The 18,552-nt window shown below is 51.0% G+C and overlaps 1 protein-coding gene across 3 annotated transcripts in view; it reads right to left on the bottom strand.

Moving 5' to 3' along the window:
* Positions 1 to 18,552, bottom strand: part of RAB44 (RAB44, member RAS oncogene family) — a 34,252-nt gene that overhangs the window by 7,968 nt on the left and 7,732 nt on the right. For all 3 annotated transcript variants that reach the window (XM_045498004.1, XM_045498003.1, XM_045498002.1), the window contains exons 3-9: positions 12,054 to 12,165; positions 10,888 to 11,056; positions 9,479 to 9,625; positions 8,730 to 8,820; positions 8,233 to 8,328; positions 5,390 to 5,577; positions 3,333 to 4,810 (exon numbers count right to left, since the gene is read on the bottom strand). In XM_045498004.1, coding sequence (XP_045353960.1) covers positions 3,333 to 4,810; positions 5,390 to 5,577; positions 8,233 to 8,328; positions 8,730 to 8,820; positions 9,479 to 9,625; positions 10,888 to 11,056; positions 12,054 to 12,165 — 2,281 coding nt within the window. The remainder of the gene's footprint in view (positions 1 to 3,332; positions 4,811 to 5,389; positions 5,578 to 8,232; positions 8,329 to 8,729; positions 8,821 to 9,478; positions 9,626 to 10,887; positions 11,057 to 12,053; positions 12,166 to 18,552) is intronic.

Raw genomic sequence — 18,552 nt, 5'->3', positions numbered from 1 at the left:
GGAAACAGGCTCCAGGCTCTGAGCTGTCAGCGCAGAGCCTGACGCGGGGCTTGAACTCACGGACCTCGAGATCGTGACCTGAGCCGAAGTCGGATGCTTAACCGACTGAGCCACCCAGGCGCCCCATGCAAGATGACAATTTAAAAAGACCTGCACCGGGGCGACTGGCTGGCTCAGTTGGGAGAGCACGTGGCTCTTGATCTCAGGGTCTTGAGTTCAAGCCCCACGTTGGGTGTAGAGCTCACTTAAGTAAATAAATATCTGTGAAAAAAAAAAAAAAAGGTTTTAAAATAAAACAAAAGGACGCACATCGCAGAGTGGTTGGGAGAATTAAATGACTTATGTGTGAGGTTCAGCCCAGTTTCCGGAGGGGGTTCTTGGGAGGTGATCATTTTCACCATTATTCTTTTTATTTTTAATGTTTGTTTATTTATTTTGAGAGAGAGCACGCATGAGCAGGGGAAGGTCAGAAAGAGTGGGAGAGAGAGAATCCCAAAAAGGCTCTGCACTGTCAGCGTAGAATCTGACGCGGGGCTCGGACACACGAACTGTGAGATCATGACCTGAGCTGAAGTCGGACGCTTAACCGAGCCCCCCAGGCGCCCCTCATCACTATTCTCATCTCCCTGAACCCTAGCCCTTCAAATTTCCCAGGTCCACCCCTGCTGTGGTCATGCTTTCAGACCCTCTCTGTCCCTGGAGATATGAAGGTAAGAGTGAAATCCCGGGGAAGTGTAGAAAGTTTGGGGTGCACCTTCCTGCCAATCCCCACTTCCCAAGGAAATCCGGCCGAGTAGGGGGTGAGTGAGAGGGGCTTCTTTGTCCCTTTCCTACAGGGCCCACTGTAGGCCCCAGGCCAGCTCAGGAAAGGGGTGCCTCCTCATATCAGCCCTGAGCTAGTAGAGACTTTCCTCCGTCTCTTATGGTGACCTCCGTGAACACCTGCTGCTCTCCCCGGAGGCAGTCAAAACCACGGACCACCTCCCTCCCCCCACTGCCCATGCTCTCCACAGGAAGTGACCACCTGGGAGACCTGACTGCAGAATGGTGATGCAGAAGTCTGTAGCATTTACTTCTCTTTACTGCCCTCTTTCCTGAATGTCTTAGGAAGCCCAGGGTCTGCAGGAACCTCCGAGATGGTCTAATCCAACCCCCGGTGATAATATCCAGCTTCGGCTTAAATACTCACCGTGTAACCTACAAACGACTCTTTCGTAACCCCCCCTCATTACCCCCGCTGTTCTACCTCCCTGTCCATCCCCTCTTCAGTCCACCCATACGGCCCCCATACTGTCCCCCAAACATGTTATAACATAACCACACAAACCGTTAAGAATAGAAGTTATCTCCTTCCCAAGGAATCTGCTATTTACCTGAAGAGTATAACAATGACCTCTTTCCGAAGGAATCTCCCCAGGGAGAGAGTAATGCTGAACCCAGAAGAGGGTTAGACCCAGAAGAGGGTAGGGCATGTGCTTTGAAGGCAGGAGACTATGGCTATGAACTTTGGGCAAGTTAATCAGGTCTTCAATGATCTGTTTCCCTCGTCTGTAAAATGGGGCTATGGAAAATGCACATTCAGATATAACCCATTTGGCTCTGGCTCTGGGACTCCTCCTAGCCCTGTTCTTCTGAGAGGGGGTGAGAATGGAAGAGGTGACGCTGGGTGGGGAAATGTTCACGACTGGGGAAGCCAGAATCGTCCCCATGGATAATGAAGCCAGATGGATGGCGGCCACCAGGGGGCACCAAACCGCAGCTGGCCCTGGGACAGATTTGTCTCACCCACCTGGATCTCAGACACTCCCAAGCTGCCTAGCAGTGAGCGCAGGCTCGACCTGTCTTTTTACAATTTTGCAACCTGTGTTTTTCTTGATTGAATTCTGTGGGACCTTCTTAGCACATAATAACGGAGGCAGATCATTTAATACAGGGAGGGCTTCTGTAAGGAATAAGGCATGTAAGACAGGCTTGGGCACGGTAGGTAGTCAGTAACCAATAACTTAGTGATTAATAACGGTGGCCTTGCAGACCCTGTGACCCCGCTCAACATCAGACCAGGCCTGCTATGAGTCCCCTACTCCCGAGGACGCTGCACTCTTAACTGGTTCCCCAGGTTAGGATTCTTAGAAAAAAGTTTGAGAACTTGTCTTAGAGCCTCTTGTGCATGAAGGCTGTCATTTACTCACTGGCCTGACACTGGTCCCCAGACAGCCTGCACCCTGACTGACACAAACACACGGATCTCCCCCGTCTTTGTGCCTAAGTGGGTCTCCTCTTCATTCCTGCGCTTGCATTTCTGTGGCTCTATACGATGCCAAGTGGTCATATATCCTGACGTTTTTAGGTAGCGGAGTCTTTGTGGTTGGGGACATTTCATTTGCAGGGGCCACTGAATTAGACATTAGCAAATATTTACTTACAATAATAACAATAAAAACAGGGGTGCCTGGGTGGTTCAGTCAGTTAAGCGCCAGACTTTGGCTCACGTCATGATCTCGCAGTTGGTGGGTTCGAGCCCCGCGTCGGGCTCTGTGCTGACAGCTCGGAGCCTGGAGCCTGCTTCGGATTCTGTCTCCCTCTCTCTCTGCCCCTCCCCCCCTCAAAAATAAATAAAAAACATTTTAAAAACTTAATAATAATAAAAAAACTATTTATTGAGCACTTATGACATGCCAGATATTATTCTAAGACTTGACATGTACGGACGGAAGTAACCCTTACAACCATTCTAGGAAGTTAGCACTCTTGTCTCCATTATATGCAGATGAGGGTTTGGGAGCTCAGAGGGGTTAAATAACTTGCCCAAGTTCATACTGCTAGCTAGTGGCAGAGAGGGGATTTGAACTCAGGTACTAACTGACCCTACTCTAGAAATACATTCTGTGTAAAGTGTTCAACTTGCCCAAGACAACTTCCTGCCAGAGCTTGGCTAACTGGCGGGGGGGTTGATCCTGAACAAATGTGAGCAGCAGGGACCCCCGCAGTGGCCTGCCCACGGCCCATGTGGGCGGAGACTTGCTTGTTTTCACCATCAACCAGCATTGGCCCCTAAATTGCAGGGTGCTTTGTTGATGTGGCACATTATAAGCTAATCAGATCAATGCAGCAAAGCAAATTACCTATAATTAGAGATAATTAGTAAAATAGTAAGATTATGCCACATAAAATAAAGTCTAATGCAGGGCCCGTGGCCAGGAGAACCTGCAGCTTCCCCGGAGACGGCTCTCTCTGGCCCTGCTCCAGCCCCTTGGCCCCGGGCCCTGGGTTTCCCCTCCCACCCAGCCTCCTCCCCACTCTCCCCCGCACCCCCGGCCCAGGTGGGCTCTTACCCACAGTAGCTGTCAGCCCAGGGATGAAGGTGTTTTTGTGCAGCAGGTATAGGAAGGATGTTTTGCCCACGTTCGAGTCTCCCAGGAAGACGATGTGAAAGAGGTAATCAGGGTTGGCTGGGGGCTTGTTGGCAGTGAGGGACCCTGAGGATGGGGTCAGCTCAGCCTCCTTGGAGTCACTTCCTGGGTCTTCAGGCCTGTTCTCTGCCCTTGGCTCCCTGGGTCGTAGGGAGCCTTGTTCTTCTGTATGAGCAGCTGTAGGTGAGGGCATGGGGTGGGTTTCCGGCTCAACCAAGGTGGGGAGGTTCTGTGTGGGCTCCCGGGGCCCTGCTCCATCCCCGCGCTGAGCCCCCTCATGGGGAGAGTCCAGTGGAGGTGACTGTTTTCTAGAAGCAGGGGCCCCTGCTTCAGCCTGAGCCTGCGGTACGTCATTCGGGTGAGGGGCAGGCAGGCCGTCTTGCTGGGGGTGTTCTGAATGCCCCGTTTTCAGGCCATGAGCCTCAGTGGACTGCCCTGAACTGAGGTCTAGCCTTCCTTGATCCACCTGTTTCCTTTCCTCGACCTTGGGCTCTTCTTCTAGACTCTTGCGGGAAAGGGTGGGCAGGCCTTCTGGCCCGAGGACCTGGCTGTGAGCTTCTCTTGGCCCTCCAGGATGGCCCTCCTGCGCACCAGGGCCCAGCTGGCCCTGCTCCAATCCCTCTGTGGGAGCCCGACCCACAGGCTCTGGATCCTGGGAGGGCTCAGCCAGCCCCGGTGTGGGGGTTCCGGCTCCTGGGGACCCCAGTCCTGGCTCAGAGCCACTGGCGTGTGGGTCCTGATGCAGGAGGGCCTCTCTCTGCCTGGGCGGCTTGACTGGGACAGGCCCGGGCTCTGGGCTCTTATTGTCATCTGAGTATGAGGCCTGGAGCTGTTCGCTGGGCCCAGCTGGGGCCTGGGGAGGAGAGGAGGTCACCGGAGGAGGGGGTGCATCCTCCAAAGGAATGAGCATTTTGAGTGCAGCTCCCACTAGGCTCCCTGACTCCTCACTCGGGGCCCCTGGGGAACTCCCGTGGAAGATGGCCTCGGGGCCGGGCCCTGACTCCTCCTTAGGTTCCAGGCTGTGAGGCTGGACAGGCTGCTCTGGACTGATGTCCTGCCCACCCACGTCCACTCCTTTCCCCTCCGTGGCCCTGGAGGGCGCCCCCGTGGGGCTCCTTGGAGCCCCATCCAGATCTGAAGGTGGCCCCTGACCAAATGGCAAAGAATGCAGCTCCGAGATGGAGATCTGCCTGACTACTCGGGGCGTCTGGGGGCCTGCCGGGGCTCTCGGGGTGGAGGGTGGGCTCCAGGAGAGCTGCAGGGCTCTGCGCGAGGAGGTGTTGAAGCTGTTCAGGAGCTGGTCCCAGTCATCCTCATCCCCAAACAGTCCAGGCAGGGGGGCCTCCTCTGAGGAGACTGCCTTGGTGTCTGGAGCTTTCTCCTCACCTGCCCTGGGGACACTAGAAAGGGTTTAGGAAGCTAAGGTCAGGAGAGGGGCAGATAGATGTCATACCAACCCCGCTTACATGTCTCCCCATCGGTAACGCCTCACAGCTGGCCCCCCTCCCGGTCTCTCTCTGCTCGGGCAGTCCTTCTCACCCTGCACGCACCCCCTTCCTCCCCCTCAACCAATCCTGCCCATCCTTTGGGGCCTATACGAAGCCTCCCCTCCTCCAGGAAGCCTCCCCTGACCATCCTGGCCCATCTCACTCCTCTGGGCTATAACAGGTAGAGTGAGTACCTGCCTGGGGTCCATTACCACACTAGACCGTGTGTGTGTGTGTGTGTGTGTGTGTGTGTGTGTGTGTGTGTGTGAATCCCAGTTGTGTGACCTTGACACATGACTTTCCCCTCTCTGTGCCTTACTTTCCTTGTCTGAGAAGCGGGCATGAGAATGTCAGCCTGGCATGGTTGTTGTAAAGCTTAAGGAGAGAGATTCTGGGGGTGTTCTGGGTGCTGACCAGAGCCTCAGAGAACTCCCTCACCTCTCTCAGGAAGCCCCTGGTCCCCACCTCAGCCCAGGGATGGCAGCTACTTGCCTTGGCTCCTCCTCCGTCTGCCAGGACACGTGGCCCCTGGCGGCATTCAGACGCCCCCTGGTCACCTGCAGTTGCTCCTGCGCCTCCTCCAGCTGCCCAGCCAGGTCACGCTCAGCCTCCCGAAGCTGCCGGTTCTCCGCGTTGGCCTCCTGATGTGTGCTGCTGAGGAACTGGACCCGGGCCTCCAGCTGTAGGAGGCGGGGCATGAGGAGGGGAGAAGCCCAGCTGCCTTCCAAGGCGACAAACAGCCTCCAAAGGCCACCGTGGGGTACAGACCCCAGGCTTCTGGGTACAGACCCCAGGCTTCTGGAGACCGAGCTTCAACATAACATTGGAGGGGGGCGCCCAGGTGGCTCAGGTGGTTGAGCGGCCGACTCTTGATTTTGGCTCAGGTCATAATCTCAGGGTTCGTGAGTTCGAGCCCCACATCGGGCTCTGTGCTGACAGTGCGGAGCCCGCTTGGGATTCTCTGTCTCCCTCTCATTCTGCTCCCTCCCCTGTGCGCTCTCTCTCTCCCTCAAAATAAATGAACTTAAAAACACACACACAGGGGCGCCTGGGTGGCGCAGTCGGTTAAGCGTCCGACTTCAGCCAGGTCACGATCTCGCGGTCAGTGAGTTCGAGCCCCGCGTCAGGCTCTGGGCTGATGGCTCAGAGCCTGGAGCCTGTTTCCGATTCTGTGTCTCCCTCTCTCTCTGCCCCTCCCCCGTTCATGCTCTGTCTCTCTCTGTCCCAAAAATAAATAAACGTTGAAAAAAAAAAATTAAAAAAAAAAAAAAAAAACCACACACACACAAACACACACACACACACACACACACACACAAAGGATTGGGGGGGGGGGGGTAACCCCTTATTGGCCTAACAAGCTCCATTACCTCCCACCCAGGAGAGACATTTGAATTGCTGGGGTAGGGAGGAGAGAGGGAATTGTATAAGGAACACACACTGCAGCACCACAAGGGCCTGCCACGTGAATGGGATCACACCCTCCTCTGCTCAAAGCTCTGTGATGGTTGCTCATCTCCGAACCCCATCTGGTCCGCTGGGAGCTCCCGAGCCAACAGCAAGTCACATGACTCGGAGATGGCACACAGCTGGAACACTCAGAGTGGAAGGTGAAACCTGCACCGGGGCATCCTGGGCCTTGCAGAGTCCCTCCCACCCCACTGGGTCTCGGGCCTCCCCCTTCACTACTCTCCCCTCCCTCTGTCTGCTCCAGCCACAGGTCTCCTGGCTGCTCCTGGAACATTCATAGCACGTGTCTACCTCAGGACCTTTGCACTCGCTGTTCTCTCTGCCTGGACTGCACTTCCCCAGATGTCACACGGCCCACCCCTCATCTCCTTCAGGTCTTCGCTCCAATGTCATCAACTCAGTGAGGTCTTCCTGGACTCCCCTGTCAAAACCTTTCTATCCCCCCACCCTGCTTCTCTTCTTCTCTTTAGCATTATCTCACATGTTATAGATTTTACCTGCTAATTTTGTTGGTCATCTATCTTCCTGACTAAGGCTATAACTCCATGGGCAGGGGTTTGTGTCTGTCATGTCCCCCAGAACCTAGAACCGTACCAGGCATTGGTAGGTGCACCATAAATAATCATTAGGTGAAGGAATGAATGACCTCGGGGGAGACCCTTCACGTTGGCAGGGGATGGGACAAAATGGCCCCATGTGGAACGTCCAATCTCCTCCCTTGGCCGAAGGGGTCTGCCTCCATTTCCAAGGAGCAGCTGTTGTAGAGGCACCTGGAAATCAGCCCGTTGGGAAGGCGAGACCAGGTGACAGGGCCAGTCAAGGCAACGGTGGGAAAGGCTCTGGGAACCTTGTCCATTGCCGAAGGACAGCTGGTTGTCCTGGCGAGTTTACTAAGGATGGTGGTCTGGGAGTTGAGAAAGGAAGGGATGGTAGGGCAGGGTCTCAGACCCAAAGACTTAGTCGCAATGCCAACTGGAAGTGACCACAGGCCATGAGCCCTGGGGCATCAGGGCAGCAAGGAGCTAGGTCAGACTCAGAGACAGTAACAACTGTGATGTGTAAAGCACCTACTATGTGCCAGGCACCACGCCAGGCCCTCAGATATGGCATCTGTTGTCATCCCAGTGGCCTTTTATTTATTTATTTTTTAATTTTTTTTAACGTTTTTACTTATTTTTGAGACAGAGAGAGACAGAACATGAACAGGGGAGGGGCAGAGAGAGAGGGAGACACAGAATCGGAAACAGGCTCCAGGCTCTGAGCGGTCAGCACAGAGCCCGACGCGGGGCTCGAACTCACGGACCGTGAGATCATGACCTGAGCCGAAGTCGGACGCTTAACCGACCAAGCCACCCAGGCGCCCCTCAGCTGCCTTTTAGAGCAAGAGTTCTGATCTCCATTTCTCCGATGAGGAAACCAAGGCTCAGAGAGGTTAAAAACCTGCCCAAGGTCACTCAGTGGACAGTGGAGACAAAAGCCGAATACCACCCTGCCACTAAGCCTCTCCAACGTTGAGCTCTCACGTTTGCCCAGTGCTTTCCTGTTTCAAAGTGCTTTCCCATTTATTACCTCATTTGACAAAACTAGCCTGGGAGATGCAGTAGATGTGGCTATTCCCATTTTACAGATGGGGAAACTAAGGCCAAGACAAGCAAAGTTGTTACCTCAGATTTGCATGGCTCTTAATTGCAATGGCAGGGATTTGAACCTGGACCTTCCCAGCGGTCCCTCGGCACTGCCTGGCCTCATCTCAGCAAAGGGGGCCACTCTTATACGGGAGCCCAGCCAGCCCCATGAATTCTCAGGAGATGGGTGTCAGAGCCTGTGCTCAGAAATCGGGCTCCCGGGGAAGCGCTGTCACTCACCTCCCTCTGGCCCTCAGTCAGCCGCTGAAATTCACGCTCCTTGGCCTCCAGGACCTCCTGCATCTGGGAGCTGAAGGCCAGGCCCCGGGAGTCGCTCTGCAGAGCAGACAGGTTTCAGCCCCAGTGCTGCACACTCTAAGCCCCAGCAGGGCCGGGCCTCCCCACACTCCACCTCATCCAGGCCCGGGGCCTGGGTCCAGGACGCCCCAGCAGGGAGGGATCTCAGGACAACTTCCCTGACGCAGGCCTAGATGGTGGCCACAAGGAGACAGGCCCGGAGAGCAAGGCCTGGCAGAGACGGGCAGGGGGCTCAGGCACAGCTCTCCCCACCCCCTCTCTCAGGAATGCCAGCTGGGGGGGGGGGGCGGGGGGCGGTGACAGGACCTACTCCCAACAGCCTCCCCGCTGCCCCCACTGGCCGGTCTCTGGCCCCGCTACTCGCCCCCGCAGCGAGTCCAGGGCAGGGGGGGGAGGGGCGGGCTGCCAGGGGAGGCCACCTGGGCCTGCAGCTGCTGCTTCTCCCGGAGGATCTGCTGCTCCATTTCCTCATAGAGCTGTTGCACCTCTCGATGGTGATCAGAGTCCCGCCTGGCAGGGGTGAGAGGCGGGCGGCACGTCAGCACCCCGGGACCCTACTGCTGGCAGGGGTGGACTGGGCCTGGGTTTAGGGTCCATCCCACTGCTCACCTCAGGAGCCACTGACCCCTGCCACCCTGAGAGCAGTCATCCCAGTAATAGCCCCTGACCCACTCACCCCTGCCACCCTGAGAATAGTCGTGCCAGTAAGAGCCCCTGACCCGTATGCCCTTGACAACGGTCATCATGCTGACTCCTGTAACCATCACCAAGATGTTGGTTCCCCTGGCCCTGCCCCATGGTCCCTGTTGCCCCCCTCACTCCATCGCCGCTTCCCGTGTCACCATCCCCACCCCCAAACTCAGACTCCACGCCAAACCCAGGGTTGCCACATGCGTCATAATCTACAAGAGCGATGTCCCTGGAGGTGGGTGCCACGGTGGCCCTGCACTGAGACATGCTTGCCATCCCCATCACTGTTGAGGCCCAGCTCTGTCCTCCTCACCGGGCCCCCCAAGCCATCCCTTCTTCCAGCTCAGCTCTGCCCCCCACCAGCTCCCGGGCCCTGTGGTGAACCCCACCCAGGCCTCTATGCCTCTGGAGCCGAGGGAATCCAATTCGCGTTCAGCCAAACGGCAGAGAGCACGTACTCCGCACCAGCCCCACTCACTTCCGCAGGGTCAGCTCCAAAGCCTCTTTGTCGGCCTGTGCCTCCTGCAGGCGGCTGGTCATCCTGGCCAGAAAGCCCTCCAGGTTGCCTGCCAGCTGGGGCTCCTCCTGCCGCAGCTTCCCCCACAGCTGCCCGATCTCTGCCTGCCTGGGGAAGGGGGTTAGCCAGAGATTAGATATGAGGTGGGACCAGGAGGCAGGGGGCCCACTTCTCCATTTTAATGGCAACACTCCAGGAGACCCGGGCACCTGGGCGGCGTAAACCTCTTTACACCCTACCAGGTACAATTCAAGTTCCCACCTCCTCCAGGAACCTTGGCCAGAACCTCTCCCTTCGTGAACCCCCATAGCCCTTCATCTCTCCACGGTTTGGTGATGAATTATGGTGTGGGGGGCGGGGGGGGGGGGGCCTCGGGGGCCTGACGGCCCAGGGCTTCCATTGCCTTCTCTCCTGTCCCGCTCTGTAGCTGTGTGACTTTGGTAACTCCCATGCCCTCTCTGGGCTTGTTTGTAAAATGGGGAGGCTGATACCTGCCCAGTAAGGTCGCTGGAGAATGAGACTTGCCCAGTGAAAGCATCAGTTTGGACCCTGGCCCATGGCTGGCACTCGACAAATGCTGTTTTCACACAGATTTAGTTAAGTCATGAAGACAGATGCCGGAGGGCTGAGCCCAGGCCAAGCTGCCAAGTGGGCAGATGGCTCCCCACCACACCTGCCCTGCCAGCCTATACCCTAAGTCCCACGCGGCATGCCCCACCACTCCTGGCCCCACCTTCTGAGCGCCTGTCCTCACAGAGCGCCCTGAGGTAGGTAAACGGGCAACAGTGATTCCCTTGCCGGCTCTAAGAGACCCAGTGGGACCTGGGAGACGTGAGAGAGGCAGGGTCCCCCTTCTCTGGGCATGAGTGAACCCCATGAGCCCAGGGGCTGAGACAGTTTGGAGGAAATCCCTCCCCATCTCCAAACCTGTCCAGCCCAGGGCCTCACCGTACCTGAAACCACTCCAATCAGGGGATCCTCTTTGTGGGTCAAGAAAGGCACCCTCAGTGAGTCGTGTTTTTAAGAATGTGAGTACCCTGGGGAGACTGATACCCCCAACCCACCAATCCTGGGGAGCAGTCATATAGGGCAGGACAGGGGGAGCGAGTGGTGGTGGGAGGGACTCCTCAAGAGCAGACACCCTCCACACGGGCTTCATTTAATCCCACAACTGCGCTTAAACTCACTGCAGCTGGGAAACAGAGGTCAAAGGTTAGGCCACTGGCCCGCAGTCACACAGCTAACAAGTGGCCACACCAGGATTTGCACCCAGCTCTATCTGGTGGCCTCCCACCTTGACACCGAGTCCGGGTAAGTCCTCGCCCCCACGGACTGGCAAGGCCCGCCCCCACACACAGCGCCAGCCTTACTCGGGAAGTAAGTGGCCTGCCCCCAGCTGCTGTATGAATGCGAAGAACGCCTCCTTCTCCTCAGGGTCAGCCTCCTCCAGCACCGGGAAGCTGGTGGCTGCAGATTCCCTCTCGGAGGGCACTGGCCTCTTTCTGCGGACCCCGTGGGTGCTGGAGCCGAAGACGTTCTCTGTGGGACAGAGGGGACAAAAGGCAGCAGAGTGGGGCTGGGCTCACCCCCCACCCCCCATCTCCCATCTTGCCCTGCTTCAGCCCTTGGGGAGATAACTGTATCTGCGTTGGTCACATTTATACAGGGCCATGTTCATACGTTCGTCATATCGACCTTGGGAATCTACTTAAGTTATACTCTGCCCATTTTACAATGTGTAAATGCAGATTCCTGGCCTCCCTCTCTGTTGTCCCCCAAACTTGTGGAGGCTCAGCAGACCTGAGAACTCTGGATGGCTTTGCTGACATTTAAGGCCGAGCTGTGCTTTGCAGGGCCTCTGCAAGGACATCACACGTTCCATTCCCTGGGCTGGAAGGTATACCCCTATTGAGAAGATCAGTGGAAATAATGTACCCTGCCAGCCTTGGTCTCTTTAGGTCCTTTTGGGACTGTCTTGAGAATCAGGTGTTGGAGTAGCCCTGCCCAACGGGGACAAAGGGTCAGGGAAGTCCTCAACCGCTAAATATCACCCTCTGCTGCTCCCTGGGGCCTGAAATTCCCTTAACCAAAGCTTTCCTCAGGCAGAAACGAGGCTTGTGGTCCCAAGAATGGGGGTGTTTAACTTCTTGCTCAAGGGAAGCCTTTTTTGGGGGAGAACACAAGTGAGGCATCAGAAAGTAAGCCTGGAGGCCTCCCTGGAGGAGGAGGGGGGGGTTGCTAAGGGGAGCCCCCAGCCAATGAACTGCTCTCGCTGGTGGTAAAAGAAGTGAACAGGCCTCCTGGGTTAGAGTTTTAAGACGGAGCTCTGTCTTAAACCAGCTGCCTGCCCACACAGGCTTAGTATCCTCATCTCCAGATTAATCCATATTGTCATCCACGCCCTGAATTGCCCTCAGGTGTGTGGTGAGGTCCTCTATTGCCTTTCCTGTCAGGCCAGCCTCCCCGTACTGGGCACACTGCATGGGACTCCTGGCTGTGCAGCAAGTCCCCAGAGGCCCTCCCAGGACAGACATACTGAGCCCAGAGCTGAATTCTTCAAGGGAGAGGCGTCCCTTCTGCTCCACATCCACCCAGTCAAAGATCATCTCCAGCTCGTCCTCGCCACTCAGGAAGCTGAACTTGGCCACCTGCAAGGAAGAGGTAAATTGGGCGCTGTTCCCCCTGGGGAAGACTCTGGGCCACTCTCAAGAAGAAGAGGTGTTTGGGGACGTCTTTTCGGCTCAGTCGGTTGAGCATCCAACCGACTTCGTCTCAGGTCATGATCTCACGGTCGGTGGGTTCGAGCCCCGAATCGGGCTCTGTGCTGACTGCTCAGAGTCTGGAGCCTGCTTCGGGGTCTGTGTCTCCCTCTCTCTCTGCCCCTCCCCCACTCAGGCATGTGTGTTCTCTCTCTCTCTCTCTCTCAAAAATGAATAAACATTAAAAAAAAGTTTTTTTAATTAAAAAAAGAGGTGTTTGCCTTCAGCCACTCCTACCTCCCCTCTCCCCAACTTTGGAGTCCCAGCCCCAACCTGTCCTATGGCCTACCCTTGAGGCTCCAGGACCCCACCCAAGACAGCACCCCCCTCAGCACAGCCTTGACCTTTCTCCACACTTTTTCCCTTTCTCCATCCAACATCAAAACTTATCTGCTCTGAGTCTCACCCTTTAGGATCCTAATAAAGGAGAGTAGCTAATCCTCCCCAGAATGTGTTTATCGGTATCCAAAAGAATTATCTGGAATTTGAAAATAAGTCCGAAAGGTTGACAGCACGTTCTTTCAGCATTCCACAGGGGCAAAGGCCACCCAAGCATCTTCTAGACTATAGGAATGTACTTCATTTCCTCCCCCGGCACAGACTGGAGGTCCCAGACTAAATGAAGTCACACATTAACCTGTAGATTTTGTCCAGGAGAGATGTAAACAATTTTCATCTGCTGGAACAGATAACCTCAAAGATTCATGGCCTGTTGTACATTAACCAGCTTTTAAAAATCGAACTCAGCCATCTCATTGTAACACTTCTTTGTTATTCAGCTTTTTAAATGCTCTTTCAACCATTCATAATATCTCTCATTAATTAATGAGCTAAATAGAGTCTTTGAGATGGCTTTATTTTATTTTTGCCCAAGGGTAATAATTTTATCTTTCTGAAAATTATATTTTAAGAGTTTGGGAGGTTTCATGGAGATGCCCTAGTAAACTCAGATGTCAGAACCAAGCAACCTACGGTACTGGAGAGGTGCCTTTCATGGTCTCTGTGAACCCAAGCACTTTCTCTCTTGGCTCTTGGAGGGAATCCCATGTGTGACAGAACTTTAGGTTTGCTGACTCTGTTTCTAAAAAAATTTTTATTATTTATTTATTTATTTATTTATTTATTTATTTTGAGAGAGAGAGCACGAGAGGGGGATGAGCAGACAGGGAGGGAGACACAGAATCTGAAGCAGGCTCCAGGCTCCGAGCCATCAGCACAGAGCCTGATGCAGGGCTCAAACCCATGAACCGTGAGATTATGACCTGAGCCGAAGTCAGATGTTTAACCAACTGAGCCACCCAGGCGCCCCATTGCTGTTTCTTATGTTGTTGTTGTCTTTTTTTTTTTTTCCTCACTGATTTTGTGTTTTCATTTTTGGTGGCCGCCATGATGGGGAATTCAATTTTATGGACCGGCCATTGCTGATCTCTGTGGGACGCATGATAGAGACCTACTGTCTAGTGTCTATTGATTGAGAGGCAACAGAAAACCTGATTTGCTGATCTTTGGTGGTGGTGGTGATGGTGGTTTTTCTACGTGTGCTCCAAAGTGGCGAAGCATTTTGTACCCACTGGGAAGGAGAACAACTCTTTGAGATCTGGACAGGTGAGTTTCGTGTGCCTGTGTTTACTTTTGACCTGTGGCCTGTGAGTTGTGGATATGAAGCCACTGTGTCTGTGTATCTATGTGTCTACATGTCTGTAATTCAGAAATACCTTTAACTCTTCTGTGAGTATGAAATATTTTTCTGCATCTGGAGGGTATTAATGACTTAGAGTACTATGTCTCTTACAGGGGTTCTGTGTTGATTGGTTTATAGAGACAAATAAGTGTTTATATAAATCTAATTTCCCCCCAAATCACAGAAAATAAAGAAACTGAGCTTCTAATGCTTTAAATGTGCTAGATTAAAAAAAATTTTTTTTTAATGTTTATTTTTGAGAGAGAGAGAGACAGAGCATGAGTGGGGGAGGGGCAGAGAGAGAGGGAGACACAGAATCTGAAGCAGGTTCCAGGCTCTGAGCTGTCAGCACAGAGCCCAACACGGGGCTTGAAATCACCAACCTGAGATGACGACCTGAGTCAAAGTCGGATGCTCAACCAACTGAGCCAGTCAGGTGCCCCTGTGCTAGATTTTTTTTTTAAATCCGTCTTAAAAGAAATTGCTAGCTCAGAAAGCTTTTAAGGAACCAAGTTAATGTAATAATGTGGATCTTTGGCTAAATTAAATTGGTTTAATAATTTTGCTTATAAAATATAAATAATATCTGTGTTTTCTCTGCTTTATATTAAGTATTGTACAATTATACTTTCTATTTTTTATAAGATCTGGATTTCTTTTTTGTTTTTGTTTATTTATTGATTTATTTTTTTAACGTTTATTTATTTTTGAGACAGAGAGAGACAGAGCATGAATGGCGGAGGGTCAGAGAGAGGGAGACACAGAATCTGAAACAGGCTCCAGGCTCTGAGCTGTCAGCACAGAGCCTGACGCGGGACTCAAACTCACGGACCGCGAGATCATGACCTGAGCCGAAGTCGGCCGCTTAACCGAATGAGCCACCCAGGCGCCCCTGGATTTCTTTTTTGTGAAGAAACTAGTTAATCTGAATTTTCCACACTTCTGATTTTGTCTCACTAATCAAATAATCCAACATAATCCTCACATAATGTTTAAGATTATAAAAATGTAAATTTGGGTTCAACTAAATTGATTCATTACACAATTCCAAGATCCTTAGGTAACTTTAAAAACATGAACTAATATTAATTAATAAAGAATTTTAGGGGGTGCCTGAATGGCTCAGTCTGCTAAGCATCCAACTCTTGATTTCAGCTCATGTCATGATCTCACAGATGGTGAGTTCAGGCTCAGTTCACTATTTCAAGCACTGCTTTGGACTCTGCACTGACAATGCAGAGACTGCTTGGGATTCTCTCTTTCTTCCTCTCTCTCTGCCCCTCCCCCATCTCTTTCTCTCTCAAAGTAAATAAATAAACTTAAATGAAAAGAAAAGAAAAGAAAAGAAAAGAAAAAAGAAAAGAAAGAATTTTTGGCTACCTGGACAGTTTCTGAGAAAAACTGAAACATTGGGGCACCTGGGTGACTCAGTCGGCTAAATGTCTTACTTTTGATTTTGGCTCAGGTCCTGATGCCACGGTCATGGGACTGAGCCCTATGTTGGGCTCTGTGCTGGGCGTGCAGCCTATTTAAGATTCTCTCCCCTCTCCCTCTTGCCCTTCCCCCCCCCCCCACTCTCTCTCTTTCTTTTTCTCTCAAAAAAAAAAGAGAGAGAAAGAAAAAGAAAAGCTAAAACATTGATAAGCATGATTTTAAGTTTATATCCTTTTACTTCTTATTTTTATGTGCAAGAGAGCAGCTAGACCTTTGAGTCATGTTAATGAGTCAATTCATTCCTGCCACTTTAAATAGTTGTGCAAGGCAAAGCAGAGATTCAAGTAGATATTTGTACACCCCAGTTCACAGTAGCACTATTCACAATAGCCCAAAGATGGAAACAACACACGTGTCCATTGAGGGATGAACAGAAAGACAAAATGTGGTCTATACATACAGTGGAATATTACTCAGCCTTAAAAAGGAAGGAAATTGTGACACATGCTATATATAACATGAATGAACGTTAAAGACATCATGCTAAGTGAAAGAAGCCAGTCACAAAAAGACAAATATTGTATTTTTCCAGTTATACAAGGGACCCAGAGTGGTCCAATTCATGGAGACAGAAAGTAGAAGGGGGGCTTCTAGAGGATGGGGAGAAAGAAGAATGGGAATTAGTGTTTAACTGGGGCAGAGTTTCAGGGCGCCTAGTGGCTCAGTCAGTTAAACGTCCAACTTTGACTTGGGTCATAATCTCACAGTTCATGGGTTCGAGCCCCACATCGGGCTCTGTGCTGACAGCTCAGACCCTGAAGCCTGCTTCGGAGTCTGTGTCTCCCTCTCTATCTGCCTCTTCCCCTTGCGCTCTGTCTCTCTCAAAAATAAATAATTATTTTTAAAAATTAAAAAAAAAAAAGAAATCTTGCAATATTTGTTGCATGTAGATGAAAATCAAAACTGAGGGTATAAACTAACAAAATCTGACATCAAATATGGCTTGGGTTAGGAGGGTGAAGGTTACACTTAAAAACAATATTTATTTATTTATTTATTTATTTATTTATTTATTTATTTATTTATGGTTTGGGTTAAAAAAAAGAGCATCATCAGAAGAACTACCAAATTAGAAGAGATGTTCAAGCTTTATGTAGGTAAAATGTCATTAATACACTATTTCAGAAATTTCATGCTTTATGGGAAGGCCCTGGAGATTTCTCAATGCCTTTGCAAGTGCTTATTTTCAGGGGGAGCACTGATCAAACCCTTATGAAATCATTATGTGCAGTATCCCAACAAAGAACTTTACTCTCTTCTACTCTGATAATATTAGTTACTGTAATAAATAATTACAGCTTTTCAGTCTCGTTACCAAATAAGTTTCTGCTTTCCTGTTTTGTCCTGAAGTCTCCGGTAAAATCTGCAGGCCACAAAGGACTGACCCAAAGACTTGTGGGAAAGAACTGCACCAGGTTCTATGCTTCTGATACCTCTGACAGTAGCCGACCCTCAGACTGAACTGGTGGACCGACAATTTCTAGGACACTTGAGTCCAGAAGCAGCCAGCTCACCCAAGATCCAGCAGGACAAGAATTAATTGCATAGAACGGAGTGAATTGTTCAACTGAGGTTAGACATTTTAATGTTTGTTTATTTTTGAGACAGAGAGAAACGGAGTGTAAGCAGGGGAGGGGCAGAGAGAGAGACATACACACAGAATCCAAAGCAGGCTCCAGGCTTTAAGCTGTCAGCACAGAGCCCAACGTGGGGCTGGAACTCACGGACCATGAGACCACGACCTGAGCCAAAGTTGGATGCTTAACTGACTGAGCCACCCAGGCTCCCCTGAAGTTAAACATTTTAAATGCTGTCTGAGTCTCACTGACTGACCCCCTCCTGTATCAGAAACCAACAATTTTACTGAACCTCCTTACTTTCCATGTTAACATAGTTATTTACATGGGTTCAATAAGAGTCTGTCCTCCTTTCTGTTGAGATATAGCTGGATGAATCAATTGTGTAACTGATGAGTCATGTAGGAGAATGATTCTCATTTAATCAGACATGACGAGTCCATTGTAAAGAACAGCCATGGAACCAATGTCTGCAAAACCCTTCCAGAAACCTGGCCTGGAGCCAGTTGATTGATAAAGAAAACCACTTTCGGGCAGGAGAGGGACCTTAGTAAAATTGGGAACCCCAAGGAGAAAGGAAACCCTTTGCATTTATAGGGGCTGCAGGTAAAAGGTGGTGGAGAGAGAGTCTTGGGTTTAGTTTCCTGGCCTGAGGATAGAAAATAGGGTGGCCAGCTTGACCCAGTCTGCCCCAGACTTTCCCAGTGTTAACACTGGAAGTCTGTCATCCCGGGTACCCCTCCAGTCCCAGGCAAACTGGGACAAACATTCACTCTACATAGAAGAGCAAATAACAGAGGTTTTAAATCTAAGGTTCTGCATGAAAATGTTTAGACAGAAGCTAAAATGGCTTAATGCCTTCGAAGTCTGGATTTGCAGAGCAAACTCAAGGATGCACATGTTTCACTTATGGAAACCTAATGAGAATTGGCTTTTTTTATATCGAGAATAAGTTTGGGAGAGTATTTATCATCACAGAAAATCACCTGAATACTTGGAAACTTGGAAACAGGGCCAAAAGGTAGAGAGCATGTCGCTTCAAGCATTGTCTAGACTAGAGGAATGCACTCAGTCCATCTCATTGTTTATCTTTAATTAAAAGTCCCAGACGTGCTGAAGTTACTGGTTAACTTGTGGAGTTTTGCCCAGGAGAGATGAAAATAATTTTTGTCTAGTAGAACAGATAACCCCAAAGATTTACAGCCTGTGGGACATCAGCCATGTTAAAAATTGAACTCAGCAATCTTATCCTAACACTGTCCTGTCAGATTGCCTTTAAATACTGTATCCTAGCTTCTTACATACTTTTTGAGCCAGTCGTAACATCTTCCTGGCTCCTTCATTAATCAACAATAATAATTCATTAGATAAGAATTTTGATAAGTGTTGATTTTATATTTACTTGAAAGTCTATTTTTTATCTTTTTGAAAATTATATATACATATGTATGTATGTATTATTGTATGTATATATACAAATTATATATACATATATTTATTTATACATAAATTATATATATACAT

The sequence above is a fragment of the Leopardus geoffroyi genome, chromosome B2 (genome assembly GCF_018350155.1).
Source record: "Leopardus geoffroyi isolate Oge1 chromosome B2, O.geoffroyi_Oge1_pat1.0, whole genome shotgun sequence".
Taxonomy (NCBI): Eukaryota; Metazoa; Chordata; class Mammalia; order Carnivora; family Felidae; genus Leopardus; species Leopardus geoffroyi.
This window is presented reverse-complemented; position numbering and strand designations above follow the sequence as displayed.